At 43.4% G+C, this 17,204-nt stretch overlaps 1 protein-coding gene across 3 annotated transcripts in view; it reads right to left on the bottom strand.

Moving 5' to 3' along the window:
• GALM (galactose mutarotase) overlaps nucleotides 1-17,204 on the bottom strand; it is a 100,280-nt gene that overhangs the window by 47,760 nt on the left and 35,316 nt on the right. For 2 of the 3 annotated variants that reach the window (XM_079940454.1, XM_079940452.1), the window contains exons 1-3: nucleotides 10,957-11,390; nucleotides 3,842-3,996; nucleotides 223-429 (exon numbers count right to left, since the gene is read on the bottom strand). In XM_079940454.1, coding sequence (XP_079796580.1) covers nucleotides 223-429; nucleotides 3,842-3,996; nucleotides 10,957-11,146 — 552 coding nt within the window. In that variant the 5' untranslated portion in view covers nucleotides 11,147-11,390. Of the gene's footprint in view, nucleotides 1-222; nucleotides 430-3,841; nucleotides 3,997-10,956; nucleotides 11,391-17,204 lie in introns of those variants that run through there. The other variant, XM_079940453.1, reaches the window with a different exon arrangement.

Below are 17,204 nucleotides of genomic sequence, written 5' to 3' on the forward strand. Positions count from 1 at the left end.
CTCATTTCCCTATAACTTCCATTTGTGGACCACCTATTATGAGTCAGATGCTTTGCTGGGCACTTTTCCTCATCCCGGGGGTGATCCCATCGCCAGGGTAATTCCATACTGGGTTAGTCTCTCCAGTCACTCCCCCAGGTCATTCCACAAAGCACAATGCAGGAGAGAAGAGGGAAGTGGCACTTCACACTACAGCAGGTGATCAAACGCAAGTTCACCTACCTGGCCTGCCAGGTTGAAGTAAGAATGGTTGGTCAGATTGACCGGAGTGGTCTGACTGGCCTGTGCTCGGTAGTTGATCACGAGCTCCCCGCCATCCAGTGTGTATGTCACCCAGACTTTTAACTCTCCAGGGTAGCCTTCCTCACCATCTGGACTGACCCGTGAGAACTCGACTCCATTTGACAGCACCTGAGGGGTCCACAGGACCTGGAAGAAAGTGTTTTTGAAGCTGTTTAGTCACTCCAATCCCAAGCTAAATGCCACATTTCAATATTTAAAGACAACTTGGAATCTGAAAAATAAAACAAACTAGTGAATATAACAAAACAGAAACAGACTCACGGACACAGACAACAAAGTAGTGGTTACCAATGGGGTTACCATAGGGGTAGGGGATTAAAGGTACAAACTACTATGTATAAAATAAATAAGCTACAAGGATATATTGTACAGCGTGGGGAATATAACCAATATTTTATAATAAATTTAAATGGAATATAATCTTTAAAAATTGTGAATCACTATGTTGTACACCTGAAATGTATATGTAATCTTATATGCCTTATCGAGTGCCCATTATGAGCCTAGGCTCTTTGCTAGAAACTTCGCAGACACTATGTGTCTCAAGGCTGATGTAAAGCAGGTGCCATTATCCTCATTTAAAGATGAGAGGATGGAGGCTCAGAAAGGATAAACTGCTTGTCCCAGGCCACACTGCCAATAAGACAGTGGATTTGAATCAAGTTGTCTGATCCTGAGCCTGCTTCCTTATTCTACACCATCAGAGGACAAGGTAGCCAGAGACCCCCAGTCCCTTTGGGGAGCTCTGGGGTCACTAGGAAAGGGGCCCTTTGCAGACATGAGACCTCCATTTGTTGGGTGCTCACCAGCCAGTCACTGACCTGGTGCTTTACATAAACCATTTTATAAGGTAAGGATTTAGTTGAACCAGCCGAAATTACCATCTTTATAGGTCAAAACAGTTGAGCACTGGCAATTTCACCTGGCTCCAACTAATATTATTACCCCCATTTTATAGATGAGCAAATTGAGTTCAGGGGGGCTAACTTCCACCTCCCACATTCCAGGGGATGGAGTAGAACCCTGTCATAATTCATGCAATTGTTTAAAGGGAGAAATATCTTGTTTAAAGTCATACATGTAATTAGTGACAGAGCTAGGATTCAAACTTAGCCTGACAGTCTACACTATTCCACATCTTACTTTCAGTCAATGTTTTGTTCCAATCTTCGTTTCCAACAGCAGAGTTGAGGCCAAACACTGTCATTGCAAATAGAGTTGGAAGATAATAACTTCTGTGGGTCACAGGAATGGCCCACGAGCCCAGGCTCTGCCCACCCACTCCTGGCATGGCCTGGATCTCTCTCACTGACACTGCATTCACCAGGAAGAGGAACCCAGTGGGAACGGAGGTCTCTGCCTTCGCCTACAGTGAAAGCAGCTGGTATTTAAAACAAATTCGCTGACTTTAGTAAAAAATTAATTTTACACCCTAATTATCTCCCGGAAATGTTGCCTGGTATATGTGTGATTAAATAAAGAAAAAGGAATCCCCCAAACGGAAAATTTTAGTAATAAAATATTTGAAATAAAATCGTCTTAACTTGCTACCTAGTTTTTTTCCTTTAGAGAAAGGACACAATGGAAAGATTTTTGTGTAAAGCAATATTATCAGATAAAGTGGAAAGTATAATTCCTATTCACGGGAGGATTTCCCTGACCCTATGGTTTCCAAATTTCCTGAAAATTTCTGCATTTGCATCTCTAGGCCTACTTACACCATTTCTAATCCTGCCAGGTTATTCAAATTTCATCTTTAAAAAAATGTGTTGGTATAAGTAGAAAAACACATACCTGCAAACCAACAATTATTCAGTAATTGTTGAAACCAAATGCAACTTAAAACAAAGTCCATGTGATACTGCTCATGTTGCTACATGAAAACCTAGTGGTCTAAAACTTTCAGTGGCTCCAAGATTGCATTCCAAGTCTTTCCCCACCCCTCTGTGGGCTGTTGCACAGCCACTCTCCAATATCCACTTATTAAATGACATACTATCTTTTCTTCAAGAACAGTTCAAATCCAACCTCCCCACTTGCCATTAATTTGTCCATACCCAGTTCCTGTAGCACACCCCTGGCATCTGTGTTATGGGGCTTGTTGCCTGCAACAGTTATGTAAGAATCCCTCACTATACTGGAGTCTCAGGAATCCCCATCCCCCTGGTTCACAGAAGGGGCTCAGCTGACACACTGCATAGAAGGACATGAATACTATCCTTCTGCGTTTGTTCATACAGGGCATGCCCCATTACACAACATCACAGAAAATTCCATGTGGAACAGGAACCATGTGAGCAGGAACAAGCTAGAACAAGGTGCTGAGGCTCCTCCGAAGATCCCTGGCCAAACTGAGCTGGGCCTAACTTCCTCTGGCTGGGGTTTGCCCATGCACCTGGCATATTCCAGAGACCCTCTGCCTTAATATTGCCAGGACAGAGGATACCCTCTGCCTTCACATCTCCCTGGCGTGAGGAGTTCCATCATGGAGGAAAGGGGAAGTGATGGGGCAGTCCGGCTCTAAACCACAGACAGGAAGCTGGTAGGACAGGGGAAACAGAGTGACCAACTTCCTTCAACAGCATTGGTGGCGGTAAGAGGTAGAAAAGAAAACACTGTGATTCTTAACTGCCATACATGTTCCTGTCTTCTCTGGCTTTTTTCTAGGAAGTAACCTGGGTGGTATAATTTAAAGGAAAGCTAACTACCAAAATTATCTCTCTGAAATTAGACTAGTAACAGAATCACTGGGGTTCACCTGCAGGCTCCCACGCAGCTAGGAAACAGGAGGGCAGGCATTCCTACCTCAGGGAGAAGCTGTTTGATCAATTTGTTTTCCTAACCTGGTTTTCCAGGGATTCACTTAGGGGATGGGAGTTTTAACGTGGAAAGGGGGAACCGGGGAGAATCGAGGTCATTTTGAGGCGTGAGGCACTTCATTGGAAGGGCAGCCTGGATGCAGTGCCACAATGCATAGGGAGGGGCTCACAGACAGATACATGGGGTGTGTTGGGTTGGGGGCACCCACAGCAGCCGTGGCGGACACCAGCAGCGGTAGTATAGGAATGAGGGCTTTGGGTCAGGCAGCCCAACTTAGGAGCTGTGTGGCCTTTCAGGGCCTCAGATTTCTCATTTGGTGACAGTACAGGGTTCTAGTGAGGGTGGGAGATGATATATGCAAATGCCGTGTGCAAGAAGTGGTGGGTATTATTTTTAATCCACTTTTCTGTTGTGCCTAAGGTCAACCAACTCTGATGCCAAAACTGTGAGAAAGGTGCTCCCTGTCTTTCCTAAGGGCTGTCATCCTTTCACTCAGGGCTCTCCTGCCTGTTAGAGTCAGATGAGCTAGTGAAGGGTGGCTCCTGGAACACAGCCGGCACATCTGCTCCCCCAAACCATGGGAGCAGCCTCTTTCCTGTATCACCTTACCATGCATTTGCTCTAGGGCCTAGGATTGTGCCTGGCAAACAGAAGGTATGCTTGAAGGTACTCAGTGAAGTGTGCCAGGTGAGGACTCTGTCCGATGCCCCCAACTCACCTTATCAAACCCTCTGACTCCTCCATGCAGGCTGTTGGGCCCATTGTTAATGGCCAGCTGATACTCCTTCCCGTCCAACGTGAATGTTCCTTTGGCAATTCGGTTGGCCACCCTGCCAACCACTGCTCCAAAGTAGGGCTGCTTTTGGAGGTATCCTGCAAGGGTATGGGATGACAGAGTTTTTTAATAACTTTAAACCAAAGACAAGGCTCACACCGCTGCCCACCACTTCCTTCTGAGGGCAGCTGCAACTTGGGCATATCTGCGTCCACAGGGAAGCAAGGAAAAATGGTGCTCTTTACACATGACCTTTTCCCTTTCCAAAAGCAATTCATGTTCTTTCCAAACATTTTAAAAGAGCTTTCTAGGGCTTCCCTGGTGGCACAGTGGTTGAGAGTCCGCCTGCCAATGCAGGGGTCACGGGTTCGTGCCCCGGTCCGGGAAGATCCCACATGCCGCGGAGCGGCTGGGCCCGTGAGCCATGGCTGCTGAGCCTGTGCGTCTGGAGCCTGTGCTCCGCAACGGGAGAGGCCACAACAGTGAGAGGCCCAAGTACCGCAAAAACAAACAAACAAAAGAGCTTTCTAAAGCACAAAGAAGAAACTTAAATCATCCTGATCTCAACACTAGAGAGGACTGTTAGTATTCTTATGTATATCTATGTATGTATACCTTTCCATCTTTTAGTATATGTGTGCATATGCTTTTCTTCTTATAAAACTGAGGTCTTCATATATATGCTGCTCTGTAATTTGCTTCTAGGCCAATTTTCTTAACTAAAAATTATATTTTTGTGTAGTCTTGAAAAGAAACTATCTTATGCTTCTTTTTCTTTTTTAAAAATCATACAATTAGTACATGAAAATTTCCTTTAATGAGCATTAAATACCCAAGTATATAGAGTGGCCTTGCTGGAGGAAACACAGGACACCTGTTAAATCTGAATTTCAGATAAACAGTGAATAACTTTTTAGTGTAAGTATGTCCATATTATTAGAATACATGGGACATTCACATAAAACATATTTATTGTTTATCTGAAACTCAAATTTAGGTGGGTGTCCTACATTTTTATTTGTTAAATCTGGCAAGCTTAATAAAGAGTAAAACATGAAAACCATCCTTCATTTCTCAACTCCTCTCCTTCCCACTGATAATCACTGCTAACAGTCTGGGATATACACTTCCAATTGCTTGTTTTTGTTTTTTAAATTAACTACATATAAGCACAAACAAATACTCAAACACACACATATTCTACATAAAGAGACAAACTACACATATTGTTTTGCAACTTTTCATTTATCAAATGTCTTAAGATCATTCCATGTGATTCTATATCCGTCTACCATATCCCTTTTGATGGCTATATGGCATGCTGATGAGCATAAACTGTTGTTGGGCTTTTCTGGGAGGCGGGGGGCGGGGCAGGGACATAAAGAGTAGTGTAGCCAGTGTCCTTGTATGCACAACAGTATGCGTGGGCATATTACAGTAACGTCCTTGTCTTTAAGCTCCTCTATGCTATAATCTTTTAGTTTAGATCATCATGGCAGAGATTAAGGTTTGGAGGTAGTTCATTTTTTTGTATTATTGCTACGATTACTTTCTGCTCTATTTTTCACTCAGTTGTCCTTGGAACTCCATCCCCCCTTCATGTGGTACTCTGTATCCATCACACCTACTGTGGGTCAGAAGAGTATGTGATTCAAGTGCATGAACTCTTTTTACCATGGCTGGAGGGGCTCTCAGGATATGGGCCCTGAACCTACTGGTCCAGTTATAGGTCACACATTCCCATTATTCAACTGGTTGGGCATAAGTGAAACATTAATCACTCTCTTCCAGGTCTTCCCTGGTTCACTTCCTTGCCAATCTGCAGGTCCTCAGGGTCCTGCCCATAGACTCTCACAAGAGCTAACGGTTACTGACCGCTTCCTAAGTCTCAGCCGCTTTCTAAGTGCTCTACATTTAAATCATTTCATCCTCAGAATACTGCTATAAGGTAGGCAGTATCATTACTCTCATTTTACAGGCATGGAAATTGATGACAGAAGGTTAAGTAACTTGGCCCAAAACACACAGCTAGTTAGTGGCAGAATCGGGGTTTGAACCCAGGCAGTCTGGCTCCTGAGTACATGTTCTTAAGCATCACATTATTTGGAGAGCACAAGGCTTTCTGGTTAATTGACCTTACCACCATCTCTCAGCACAGGCAAGGCTGAGTCTCCACCAGCTTCCACCTCTCTCCCCACCTTCTTCTCTGAAGCTGTAGCTTTAAAACCCCTTACATTGAGTAACAAAAAGGAGTCTCTAGGACTTCCCTGGTGGTCCAGTGGCTAGGACTCCACACTTTTCCTGCTGAGGGTGTGTTCCATCCCTGGTCAGGGAACTAAGATCCCACAAGCCGCGCAGCACGGCCAAAAAAATAAATAAATAACTAATAATAATAATAGGTCTCAATGTTGTTTTCATTTGCATTTCCCTGATGACATATAATTTCATTTGCTAATCGGGAGCTCAAAAATGTGAAGAAAAGCAGAATTTTTGTTCAAAAATGGTTTGGCTCTATCTCTTTTTGACTCCTACTTTGATCCATTCAACAAGCGTACGCCAAGCCCCTACTCTCTGCCAGCCCCATGCTTGGCATCAGAGACAAGGACGAATTCAACAGCAAGGTTGCTGCCTCATGGGCTTGCAAGAATTCCCTAGGAAGGGACCACTTTCTGGCAACAATTAATAAGCCAATGGAGGTAAGAAGCCCTTGGTTTAGATGAAGAGTTTTTAAGGATTAAACCACAAGGACAGCAGAAACCACTGCTCTCAACTGTCTCTGAGAAACTCTTCAGAACACATGGATTTTACACTATTTTCACATGTTACTAAGCTTTTAAATCAAGTCAGAATTACAAAACGTGATAGTCCCCAAATTCTGATTAGGACTAAAAAGCTTGTTTTTGAAATGCAGAAAATACTGTTTTCCATGAAAAAGGGCAAAGTTTCTAGGTCGACAGGAATGCTGATTCAGTCGCCAGTTGCTGATGTAGGATAAAGGGTAGACAAAAAGTTTGTCCCTTTTTCTGGGCAAGGGACTGGCCAGAATATATTAATAAATGCTTAACCATGGGGTATGGCCCTGTCCACTCCTCAAATATCCCAAGGATCCCAGCTATGACACCCACCTCAGACAGCCCAAACTTCAGCACGAGTGCCCCAAATCTCAAATAAAATCACTCAGGATTCTCAGTCAAAAACTCCACACCTGAGAGACTTTCTTTCGGCTTTCTAAGGAAAATAAACACTGGTTTAATTGACAAGCACTTTTAGCATCCCAAATATTTTATATAGTTTTAGATGGCTGCTGGTTGTCCCAGAGGAAGCTCCATGCCATTTTGTGCACAGTTAACAAAGTGAAATTAAAAAGTTCAAGGAGTAAGAGGGAAGATATTTGGGGGCAAAGGAAGGAGAGGAGATTAAAATGATTAATTGTTCACTATAGTCAGACATGATCACAGCCAATAGCATTTTAATCCATTTGGTTCAAGTGAGGAAACAGATCTAGAGAGGTTAAATAACTTGCCCAAGGTCTCATAGCTTTAAGGGACAAAGCAGAGATTTTAAACTAGGAATCCTCAAAGCTCCTACAAGGACATTCTTGGGCATCTGTAATATTAAACTGCAACCTCTAAACTGGTCTCTTTTCCTCCCACCCCCTCTTATAAATGCAGGTTTTCTAAGTGCACTAAGTTTATTTTTTTTCTAAGCTTTCCATAATGGCTCTCATGGCAGTAATAGCTGGGTGTTGGTGGCAACTGGGCAGAAGATGAAGGGGGAGGAATAGCATTGATTGCATGGGCAGGTTATTTACACCTCTGGCTTATAGGAAATATCCTCATCACAGGTTTTGAAAGAAGTCATAATGACTGCAGGTGGGACTTGCAGATGAAAAACATTAAAAAATATTTTTAATTAAAAAAATGGCAGAAAAAATACTTCACAGGAGGCATTACTGATTTTTCTAGCCTATAACTAAAAGATCACATGATTTACCTCTTTAGAATTCTACAGAAGAAAGATCTCATTTTCCGAGGGAGAATTTGAACTATTCTGACCTCCAGTCATGGCCATCAGCCAAGTAGTTTATAAAATCTATCTGGGAAATTAGAGTTAGTTCACATCTAACCTGGCAATTACAAAAGGACCATGTCTCATGGAATTATCCATGCTTAGCTCTTCACCTTGATTCAAAACATTTTCTGGAGCATGGTAATATGAAGATAACCCCTTACTCACTCTGTTACATCTTATTGCTTTAAATTATTTGCCTCAGTTTGTTTATATAATACTTACACACTCAGACGTTCTAAAAGACTGTGCAGTGAAAATCTAGCCTCCTTCCTGTCTCTGTACCCCAGCTACCCAGAGTCCTTTCTTAAAGACATCCTCTGTCGCCAATTTCTTAACATGGGTTTTAATACACTAGAATTGATCAAAATAGTAGCAGACCGCCATTTCACACTATTCTGATTGAGGCAGTTATGCTTCCTGTAATGACATATATGAAGTTCAACCTCGAAGATGGCTAAACATATCAGAAAGCCTTACTTGATATTCTAAATGCTTCTTTATCTTTTGAAAATAGCTTGCTCTCCTTTTTAAATAACTAATTAAATTATCTAAATTATAGCATAGGATTGAAAATGTCTATCTTGATCTAGCACCTAGAATATTTTACTTTTTTTTTTTTTTTTTTTGGCCACGCTACTACGCGGCTTGCCGGATCTTAGTTCCACGACCAGGGATGGAACCTGTGCTCCCTGCAGTGGAAGCTTGGAGTCCTAACCACTGGACCACCAGGGAATTCCCAGCACCTAGAATACTTTAGATGCTTTGATTCGACCTGGCATTTTGTGGTGCCTGTGACACATCCTGAAAAGAGAATGCTATTTAACTTTCTCAAGAGATGTTAATAACATGGGGAACAATAGTCAATACAAGCTAGACCATTGTAATCTGAGGGGGGTCTATTTTTTTTCTCCCTTTTAAGAACATTTGGGGATAATACTTTCTTCCACCTAGACTCCCACAAGATTCATAGACTCACAGAGACGACTGTATTATTGCCCTCACAAAATAGGCACTTCTATGCCTAAGAAACTGGTGCTTCCCAGGTGCCACATCATCATGGCACACGTTTCATATGAATTCCACAAAGATGCCTTGTGCTTTAAGGTCCATGTGACTCTTATATGAGAACTAAAATTAGTAAGAAGTGAGTGTGTGTATGAGTGGGAGGAGGGGAGGGGGGAGGGTAGTTACCTCCTGAATGGTGAGAAAGAAGAGATGGAAATGGGGTGATTAAAGCAGATGCTCACTGCTTATCAACTCCAGGGCTTTACTGGCTCTGAAATTCTAGGTCATCTATCCAATTCTCCTTGGACTCCACTGGGCAATTTTGCACCAGTCAAGTTATCTCTTTGTGATTCTGGTTCAGCCTAGCAAATGGTTATGCTACTAAGAGAGAGAGGTGACTCAGCAAAAGTGATTCTAAAGAATCCTCTTTTGTCACTTGTCAACTCTCTTGCTTTCTGACTCTGAAGACAGAAGATAGGAACACCACCCCCAGAAGTAGAAGGGGGCGTGGAGAGCAAGGGTAAGAGGAGCTGATTTCCCCCAGCCCCTGCACCTTCCTACCAGTGAGTCTCCTATAATAGACTTGCTGAAATCACCAAAGAAATTCTGCTGAAGGTTACCTACCTCCTTCTCCGAGCCAAGCTGTGGAGGCTCCAAAGGAGCTAAAGACAACCAACCAGAGGGCAAGGAACAGGATCCTCAGAAATATTTTTATAATACATTTTGCTAAGGAAATGAGCCAGTTTTATCCTCCTAAGGGAAAACCAATACTCTCAGGTTTCTTGACCTCCAACAATGAGCTATGTTACATATCTAAAGAACCAAACAGACAGAAAAACAGACACCTAAAGGAAAACCTCAAGCCTCCTCTTAACAGATTTCTCCCGTTGTGGAGCACAGGCTCCGGACGCGCAGGCTCAGTGGCCATGGCTCACGGGCCCAGCCGCTCCGCGGCATGTGGGATCTTCCCGGACCAGGGCACGAACCCGTGTCCCCTGCATCGGCAGGCGGACTCTCAACCACTGCGCCACCAGGGAAGCCCCTCTTAACAGATTTTGTCCATGCCCCTACCACTGAGCAGAGAGAATTAATTCTCAAGCAGTTGCCCTCTGCTAACTTTATTTCAACCTCATTTTCTGTCTAGCTACTCGGGTGTGCCAAGAGATAGCAAGCACAATGTACATTTTCTTTTGCCCCAATCAAAGTGCACTGTGAGTTAGTTATTTACGCAAATATTTGGCTAAGGTCTATCTCCACATCTACGCTGCAAGCTGCATGATGATGGGGACCTGTCTCATTGAATGAGACAGTTGGATCAACAGTGTTTGAATGCAGGAATTAATACATGTTCTTAATTGTCTACGGATTCCCACAGAACAAAGTCCACCCTAGCTATAAGGAGACTCGTTTCTCGACAGTAAGTTGGTCTTCCTCATTCTTTCAGCACATAGTTATTGATCAGCCAGGGGGTGATCACAGACCAAAGCGGATAAGCTTCTGCACCCACTAAGCTTACCTTATGGAGCATTTCTGAAACAACCAGACCTCAAAGAGAATCTGATCAAGGAGAAAGGAAGTAGAAGACGCACGTCTTTGATCATTTTCCTTCTTCAGAAACGGCAGGAGGAAGAGCAGGGGGCCACACCCGCTCTGGCCTGCACTTTCCCCTCCCCCCCTTACAAAGATCCGGCAGCTCAAAGATCGCTCCAGTGTTGCTGGAGTTTATCTTACCCTCAACTGACTTTTTAAATAAGACAAAGCCTGAATGTATAACCAGAGGCCCAGTCCTACGTCAGTTTCTATTCATTTTGTCTTTTTCCAAACACTGGATGGCAACACAGTGAGTTAACCGGATCCAAGTACTGCTGATGGTCACAAGCTCCGTACTTCCCCTGCATCCCTGCATCCCGGGCAGGCTGTGTGGGGCAGTGTGCCAGGTGGAACTGGGGCCCGTCCGCAGCCCAGGGCGTAATTCAACCCACCTTCCAACTCAGCAAAGCCGAGCACCAAGTCTGAGGCTCTGCCCTGCCTGTCTTTAACCTCCAGGGCCGTGATGGTGCAGCCCCAGGAGATGATGTCTACTCTCAGTTGGTCTGACTGCAGCTGGAACTTCTCCACCGTCCCTGCCCCCAAGGGCAGGTCTCCAAAAACGGCTCTGGTCACCGAAACCATGGGGAAAGCCAGGGGTGTGCAGCTTCTCCAGGTCCTTCGAACTCCCGCCGCCAAACCTGGAACGGCAGAAGTTTACTGGAGAAGGGGCGGGACACGGCTCAGACTCCTCCCTTTTCTTGCCTGGATTTAGGGAGTGACAGCTCCTGCAAAAAATATCCTCTGGGAGATTTCTAAATCATTCCTTTGCCTGAGGGTGGCACGCAGGCAAAGTTTCCAGCCAGGCTGGCAATTTCCAGCTAGTTCCTTTCCTTTACTAACGCTGACTGCATTGCATGTTGGGAATGGTAGTCTTTGGAAGGTGAAATTGCATGTTGGGGCCTGTAGTCTTTCTAAACCCAAATCCTGAATCTGCAGGGTTCTATTGCCTTCGCTGACACGAGGTTCTCAATATGCAATGATCTGTTCATTAATGGTGGCTAACTTTCAGATAAAACGCTGATTAATGAAGAGATCAGAATTAGGAATAGTGAGGGAAGGAAAAGTTGGGGGAAATTTTGGTTTTTAAGTTAACTCTTTGATCCAGACCGGAAAGAAGTATGGAGGTAGTTTAGAGAAGGGGTAAATAATTGCAGGTTTCTCTGCACACTGACTGAAGATGCATTCTGTTTGTCCCGCACAAACAACTCTGAACATGTTTCTGCTGGAGCCACTGCCAACAGCCTGGACAGGGTCACGTGTAGGTGATTAGGGCCTAGTTTATATGGAGGCAATCTCTGACTTTCTTTTCTTCAGGGAACCGGGAAAGGACCTTGGGTATATACCCCTTCTTGTTCCTGAAATCCAAAGTTCCTTTAAGAAGGGATTAAGGATAAATATTTATTAATGTCATATACTGTACTTTTATTATCTGCTTTCCATAAGCAGAAAAAGGCTTTAAGTGGGACTTCCCTGGCAGTCCAGTGGCTAAGACTCTCCGCTTCCAATGCAGGGGATGTGGGTTTGATCCCTGATCAGGGAACTAAGATCCTGCATGCTGTGGGGCGTGGCCAACAACAACAACAACAAAAGGCTTTAAGTATGCACTGCTAGAAGAGAAAAGACACAGAGGTCATAAATAATAGTTATGCTTTGATGTGCCTCAGAATTATCTACAGAGATTTTTTTTTTTTTTTTTTTTTTTGCGGTACGCGGGCCTCTCACTGCCGTGGCCTCTCCCGCTGCGGAGCACAGGCTCCGGACGCGCAGGCTCAGCGGCCATGGCTCACTGGCCCAGCCGCTCCGCGGCACGTGGGATCTTTCCAGACCGGGGCACGAACCCGCGTCCCCTGCATCGGCAGGCAGACGCTTAACCACTGCGCCACCAGGGAAGCCCTACAGAGATTTTTTTAAATGCATCTCCCCAGGCCCATACCTGGAATTATGGATTCTGTGAGTCTAAGGTGAAACTCAGGAATCTGCTTTTTTCACAGGTTCCTCAGGTTATTCTTATGCAGTTTATCTGCGACCAGACTTTGAGAAATATTGCTCCAGGTTTTGATGGCTAATCTCAGATTTTTTTTCCCTCTGATGGCAGAGGACTAAGATAGAGCTACCAAAAGCCTTAATAGGATTGTCAGATAAAATACAGGGGCCTGGGTTATTTCTTTGCTAAATCTGTCCAGACAGTACTGGGCCTAGGAAGGGGGAGGATTCTGGAAGCCTGACGACATGTTTTACTTGACCATCTGTATACTCAACTCAACTTTGCTTGACACTGCTTTTGATTTGATTCCTAGATACTTCAGAGGGGATCCAACTAGACTGTGGTGAACGCCAAAATGCGTCTATGACTAGGAAATTAGGAGAATTGGGATCCCATTCCTGGAATCAGATGCTAATAAAACATAACAATCTCTCAGCCCTGTCTGTGTAGTTTGAAGGAATACTTAACATTCTTGCCACAAAGCCTCCATTCTCATTCATGAATCAGGGGAATTCTGATAGCAAAGGAAAAAGAGAGCTTGCAGCAAGCTTCAGTGAAGCATAACATATAATAACAAAAAGACCCAAACAAGTCAAATTATAGACTGCACTGCACTCATACAATAACGGGTAGGCACTCCTGGTGCTGCTTCATCAGAAATTCTCATAAACTCTGCCACCCTCATCAGCCCACTTAACGTTTATGTGTATGCTGATTCATACACAAGCCCTTTCTGCAATGCTGTATTAGCAAGGATGTCTTAGAATCTCTTCTGTGAGCAGGAAGACCGAATTTTCTTTTCTTGGCCACCAGTTCTCAATGTTCTGCCAAGCTCATGTTGTCACAGAAATAAATAAATGCATCTGGATGGCCAAAGCCAAGTGTCACCAGTGGGTGTCTTGCAGCTTGGCTTGTTGGAAAATGAAACATACCATGATGTCTCTCTAAGAGCTACACTTCTTGATTTCATTTTCCTTTAGCTTTGAAGGGTTTAACATATTGTCCCCAGTAGGACTACTTTGTGCTAAGTCAGGTGTCAGACACAAATCTTGATTTTTCTTACCAAAATATCTTATTTTCTTAATCTCACAGTGCTAATTTAAAGGAATATCTGTGCACTTAAAAAGGAGAAGAAGGGGCTTCCCTGGTGGCACAGTGGTTGAGAGTTCACCTGCCGATGCTGGGAACGTGGGTTCGTGCCCTGGTCCGGGAAGATCCCACATGCTGCGGAGCATGAGCCATGGCCTGTGCGTCCGGAGCCTGTGCTCTGCAATGGGAGAAGCCACAACAGTGACAGGCCCACGTACCGCAAAAAAAAAAAAAAAAGGAGAGGAAGAAGGAGGAGGAGAAGAAGCTGAAATCTAAGGAAATATTCTCCATCCCAAATGTTGGATTGGGTTAAAAGCAAGGTAGTAATCTTGAGAATGATGAGAATGAAGCATTGTCAAATTTAGGGGGTATTTACTTTTATGTGGGGGATAGGGGCTGAGGGTAAGGTTATGAGGCAAAGGGAGTGGCAACTGTGACATTTAAGTCAAAGAGGAGTTACTTAAAGTGGATACCTTTTCTTTCAACCAGAGAGTGAGGTATCAGGGTGGACAGGTCAAGAATAAGGTCTGTTTTTCTTCTCAGCTGGAGGTTAGTCCCCAAAGCTGAATGCTAGGAGAGTCAGGAATGAGGAATCAAGGCCCTTGCTCCCTGGGCCCCACCTCCTTTTTCTACACAGAAACTGCAGGTGGGCTGTTCCTAGGACCCATTAGACCCTAAGCCCATAAAGATGTCTCCAAAACCTTAAGCTATTGACAGCCTGCTATGCAGAGCAAACTCTCTGAGATATAATAATAGTAAACTCTCTGAGCTATAATAATAAAACCAACTCACAATACCTCACAGTTTGTCAAAAAAGAGACCTAGAATAGATTCTCTTCAGTCAGGTTGATACATTACCATCCTCCTGTTTCCTTTCTCTTTGCTCAGAACTCCAGTGATGTTTACTGTCAGTTCTCTTTATCAGGTGCTCGGTATGCACTGTCTTAGATCATCCCTGATCTTTCCATGAATACATTTTGTTGTTGTTATTGTTTATTCAACTATTGGCTCCCTGACTCAGTTTTTTTACATATATGTTTTATAACCCAAACAACACTATATTTGGTTTCAGATGAAAACTACTTGTATCTGGAAGCCAGGCAGACTTGGGAGAATGCAATCAAATTCATGAGAGGTAGGATTCTTCACAGTTCAATTCATCTCCATTTCATCAACAGTTTTGAAGGAGCTGCTGGGGAAGATATTATGGGGACAGGTGAGAAGTTGCTGAGGAAGATAGATAAGTTTTGCTGTATGACATGTTCATTTATCAAATAGTCAATAAGTATATGCCAGGCACCGTGCTAAGTGCTGGTTGTACACTGGTACGTAAAACATGATCTTTGCCTTCAAGATGTTTACAGTCTAAAGTGATATAATGTTCATCTCTATCCTCCATAAAAACTTCAGTAAAATCTTCAAAATTCAATTCATAGTCAATGCTAGATTAAACAAAGTACTGGGACTGGCCTCAAGACAGCTATAATTTCAGGCTTGCCCAAAGATGATCAGCCATATTGGGAATATTTTAGAATTCCCTAGCACCAAGAACAGTGACAGGCAATTTTAGATGCTCAATAAATAATTATTCAACAAATACATCATACATTTATATATACAATTTTCTAGTGGAGAATTGGTTCTGGTGCCAGAAAACCCAGGTTCATGAGGCAACAGAACTTACTGTCTGGGCAATTTGTTCAACCACTTTGGACCTCAGTTTCCTCATCTATGAAATGGGAATAATATCACGTTTGACCCATCCAATTGTTAATTGATCACTAGTAAATATTAAGTACTAAAAATTTACTGAGCACCGTGATAAGCACCCCTATGAGTCAGACACTATTACCTTATACAGAAATTGAGACTTAGAGAGATTAAGTAACTTGTTCAAAATAACATGGGTCAGGAAACCAAGATTTGACCCCGGGCTCCTTGACTACAGAGATAGGAGCATTTAACCACTCCCTTATATGCTGCCTAGAATTGTGGTCAACTGAGAACATGGATTCCAAAGCACTAACTGAATTCTAAAACATCACACTAATGTAAAATATTCATCTTCTAATTTTATGGTAATTGCAAGTTTTAAAAACTCAGTTTCTGGAATTAGGTCGCATTGGGTTCAAGAGGGCATTGTATTCACTTACTGTAGGTAAAGAAGGACCCAAGGAGAAGAACTAGTCCTTGGCACCCAAAGACTCTGGAAACTAGGCACTCGTCACCTCTGGACCTATTATATATTCATTTTTTATTTGTTATTATGTCTCCTGCCAAGAAAATGAAGCTCCAAGAGAGCTGGAAATTTCACTGTTACATCCCAGTACCTAGAACAGATTAGTAGATGACTAAAAAAAATTTGTTTAGTGAATGCTTGAGTGCTAGAAAGGATGTGAAGCATCTCTTTTACAAAGCTGGTGAAAGTCTCAAGTGATAAAACTCTGGAGGACAGCTTGTCAATATCTAGTAAAGTCAAAGTACATATAACTCAGCAATGGTCCATAACCAAGCAATTATATTCCTTGGAATATACCGTAGATGATCTTTTGCATATAGGCATAAGAATATTTATGGCAGGGTTTCCCTGGTGGCGCAGTGGTTGAGAGTCCGCCTGCCAATGCAGGGGACACGGGTTCGTGGCCCGGTCTGGGAAGATCCCACATGCTGCGGAGCGGCTGGGCCCGTGAGCCATGGCTGCTGAGCCTGTGTGTCCAGAGCCTGTGCTCCACAACAGGAGAGGCCACAACAGTGAGAGGCTGGCGTACCGCAAAAACAACAACAACAATATTTATGGCAGTAGTATGCATAAGAATGAAAATTTGGTTAAAAAAAAAAGAATAAAAATTTGGAAACAACCTAAGGTCCATCAATTGAAAAGTGAGTAAAAATATTGTGGTAGGGGACTTCCCTGGTGGTCCAGTGGTTAAGAATAGGTCTTGCAATGCAGGGGACGCTGGTTCGATCCCTGGTCAGGGAACTATGATGCCACATGCCCCAGGGCAGCTAAGCCCTCACTTGCCACAACTACTGAGCCCATGTGCTCTGGAGCCTGCAAGCCACAACTAGAGAGAAGCCCGCGCACCACAACTGAGAGCCCGCACGCTGCAACAAAAGACCCGAGCTGCAACTAAGACCTGACACAGCCAAAATAAATAAATAAATAAATAAATATTTAAAAAAATATATTGTGGTAGATCTATGTAATGGAATATAACATAACAGGAAAACGAATGCACTAGGGCTCCACAGGACCTCAAGCATGAATTTCATATTTATGATGTTAAGGGAGAAATAAATCACTGGCAGAAGGATGCAGATATATCATTTATATCAAATACAAAAATTTGTAAAACAAACTAGATCTCCCAGAATTTGAGCCATTAGTCCAGGGTCATTTAGCTTGGTAAGTTGTACAGCTAGGATCTGAACCCAGAGCACTTTCCATTATATCAAAATGCTTCTGGTAAACACTGAAAGGCAGATATGGATTAGACCTTCACAGAGCTCTGGCAACCTTATTGATTGATCTTTTCTTAGCTTGAGTCAGTTGTGGTGCCAAGCGAC

The sequence above is a fragment of the Stenella coeruleoalba genome, assembly GCF_951394435.1.
Source record: "Stenella coeruleoalba genome assembly, chromosome: 13".
Lineage (NCBI taxonomy): Eukaryota > Metazoa > Chordata > Mammalia > Artiodactyla > Delphinidae > Stenella > Stenella coeruleoalba.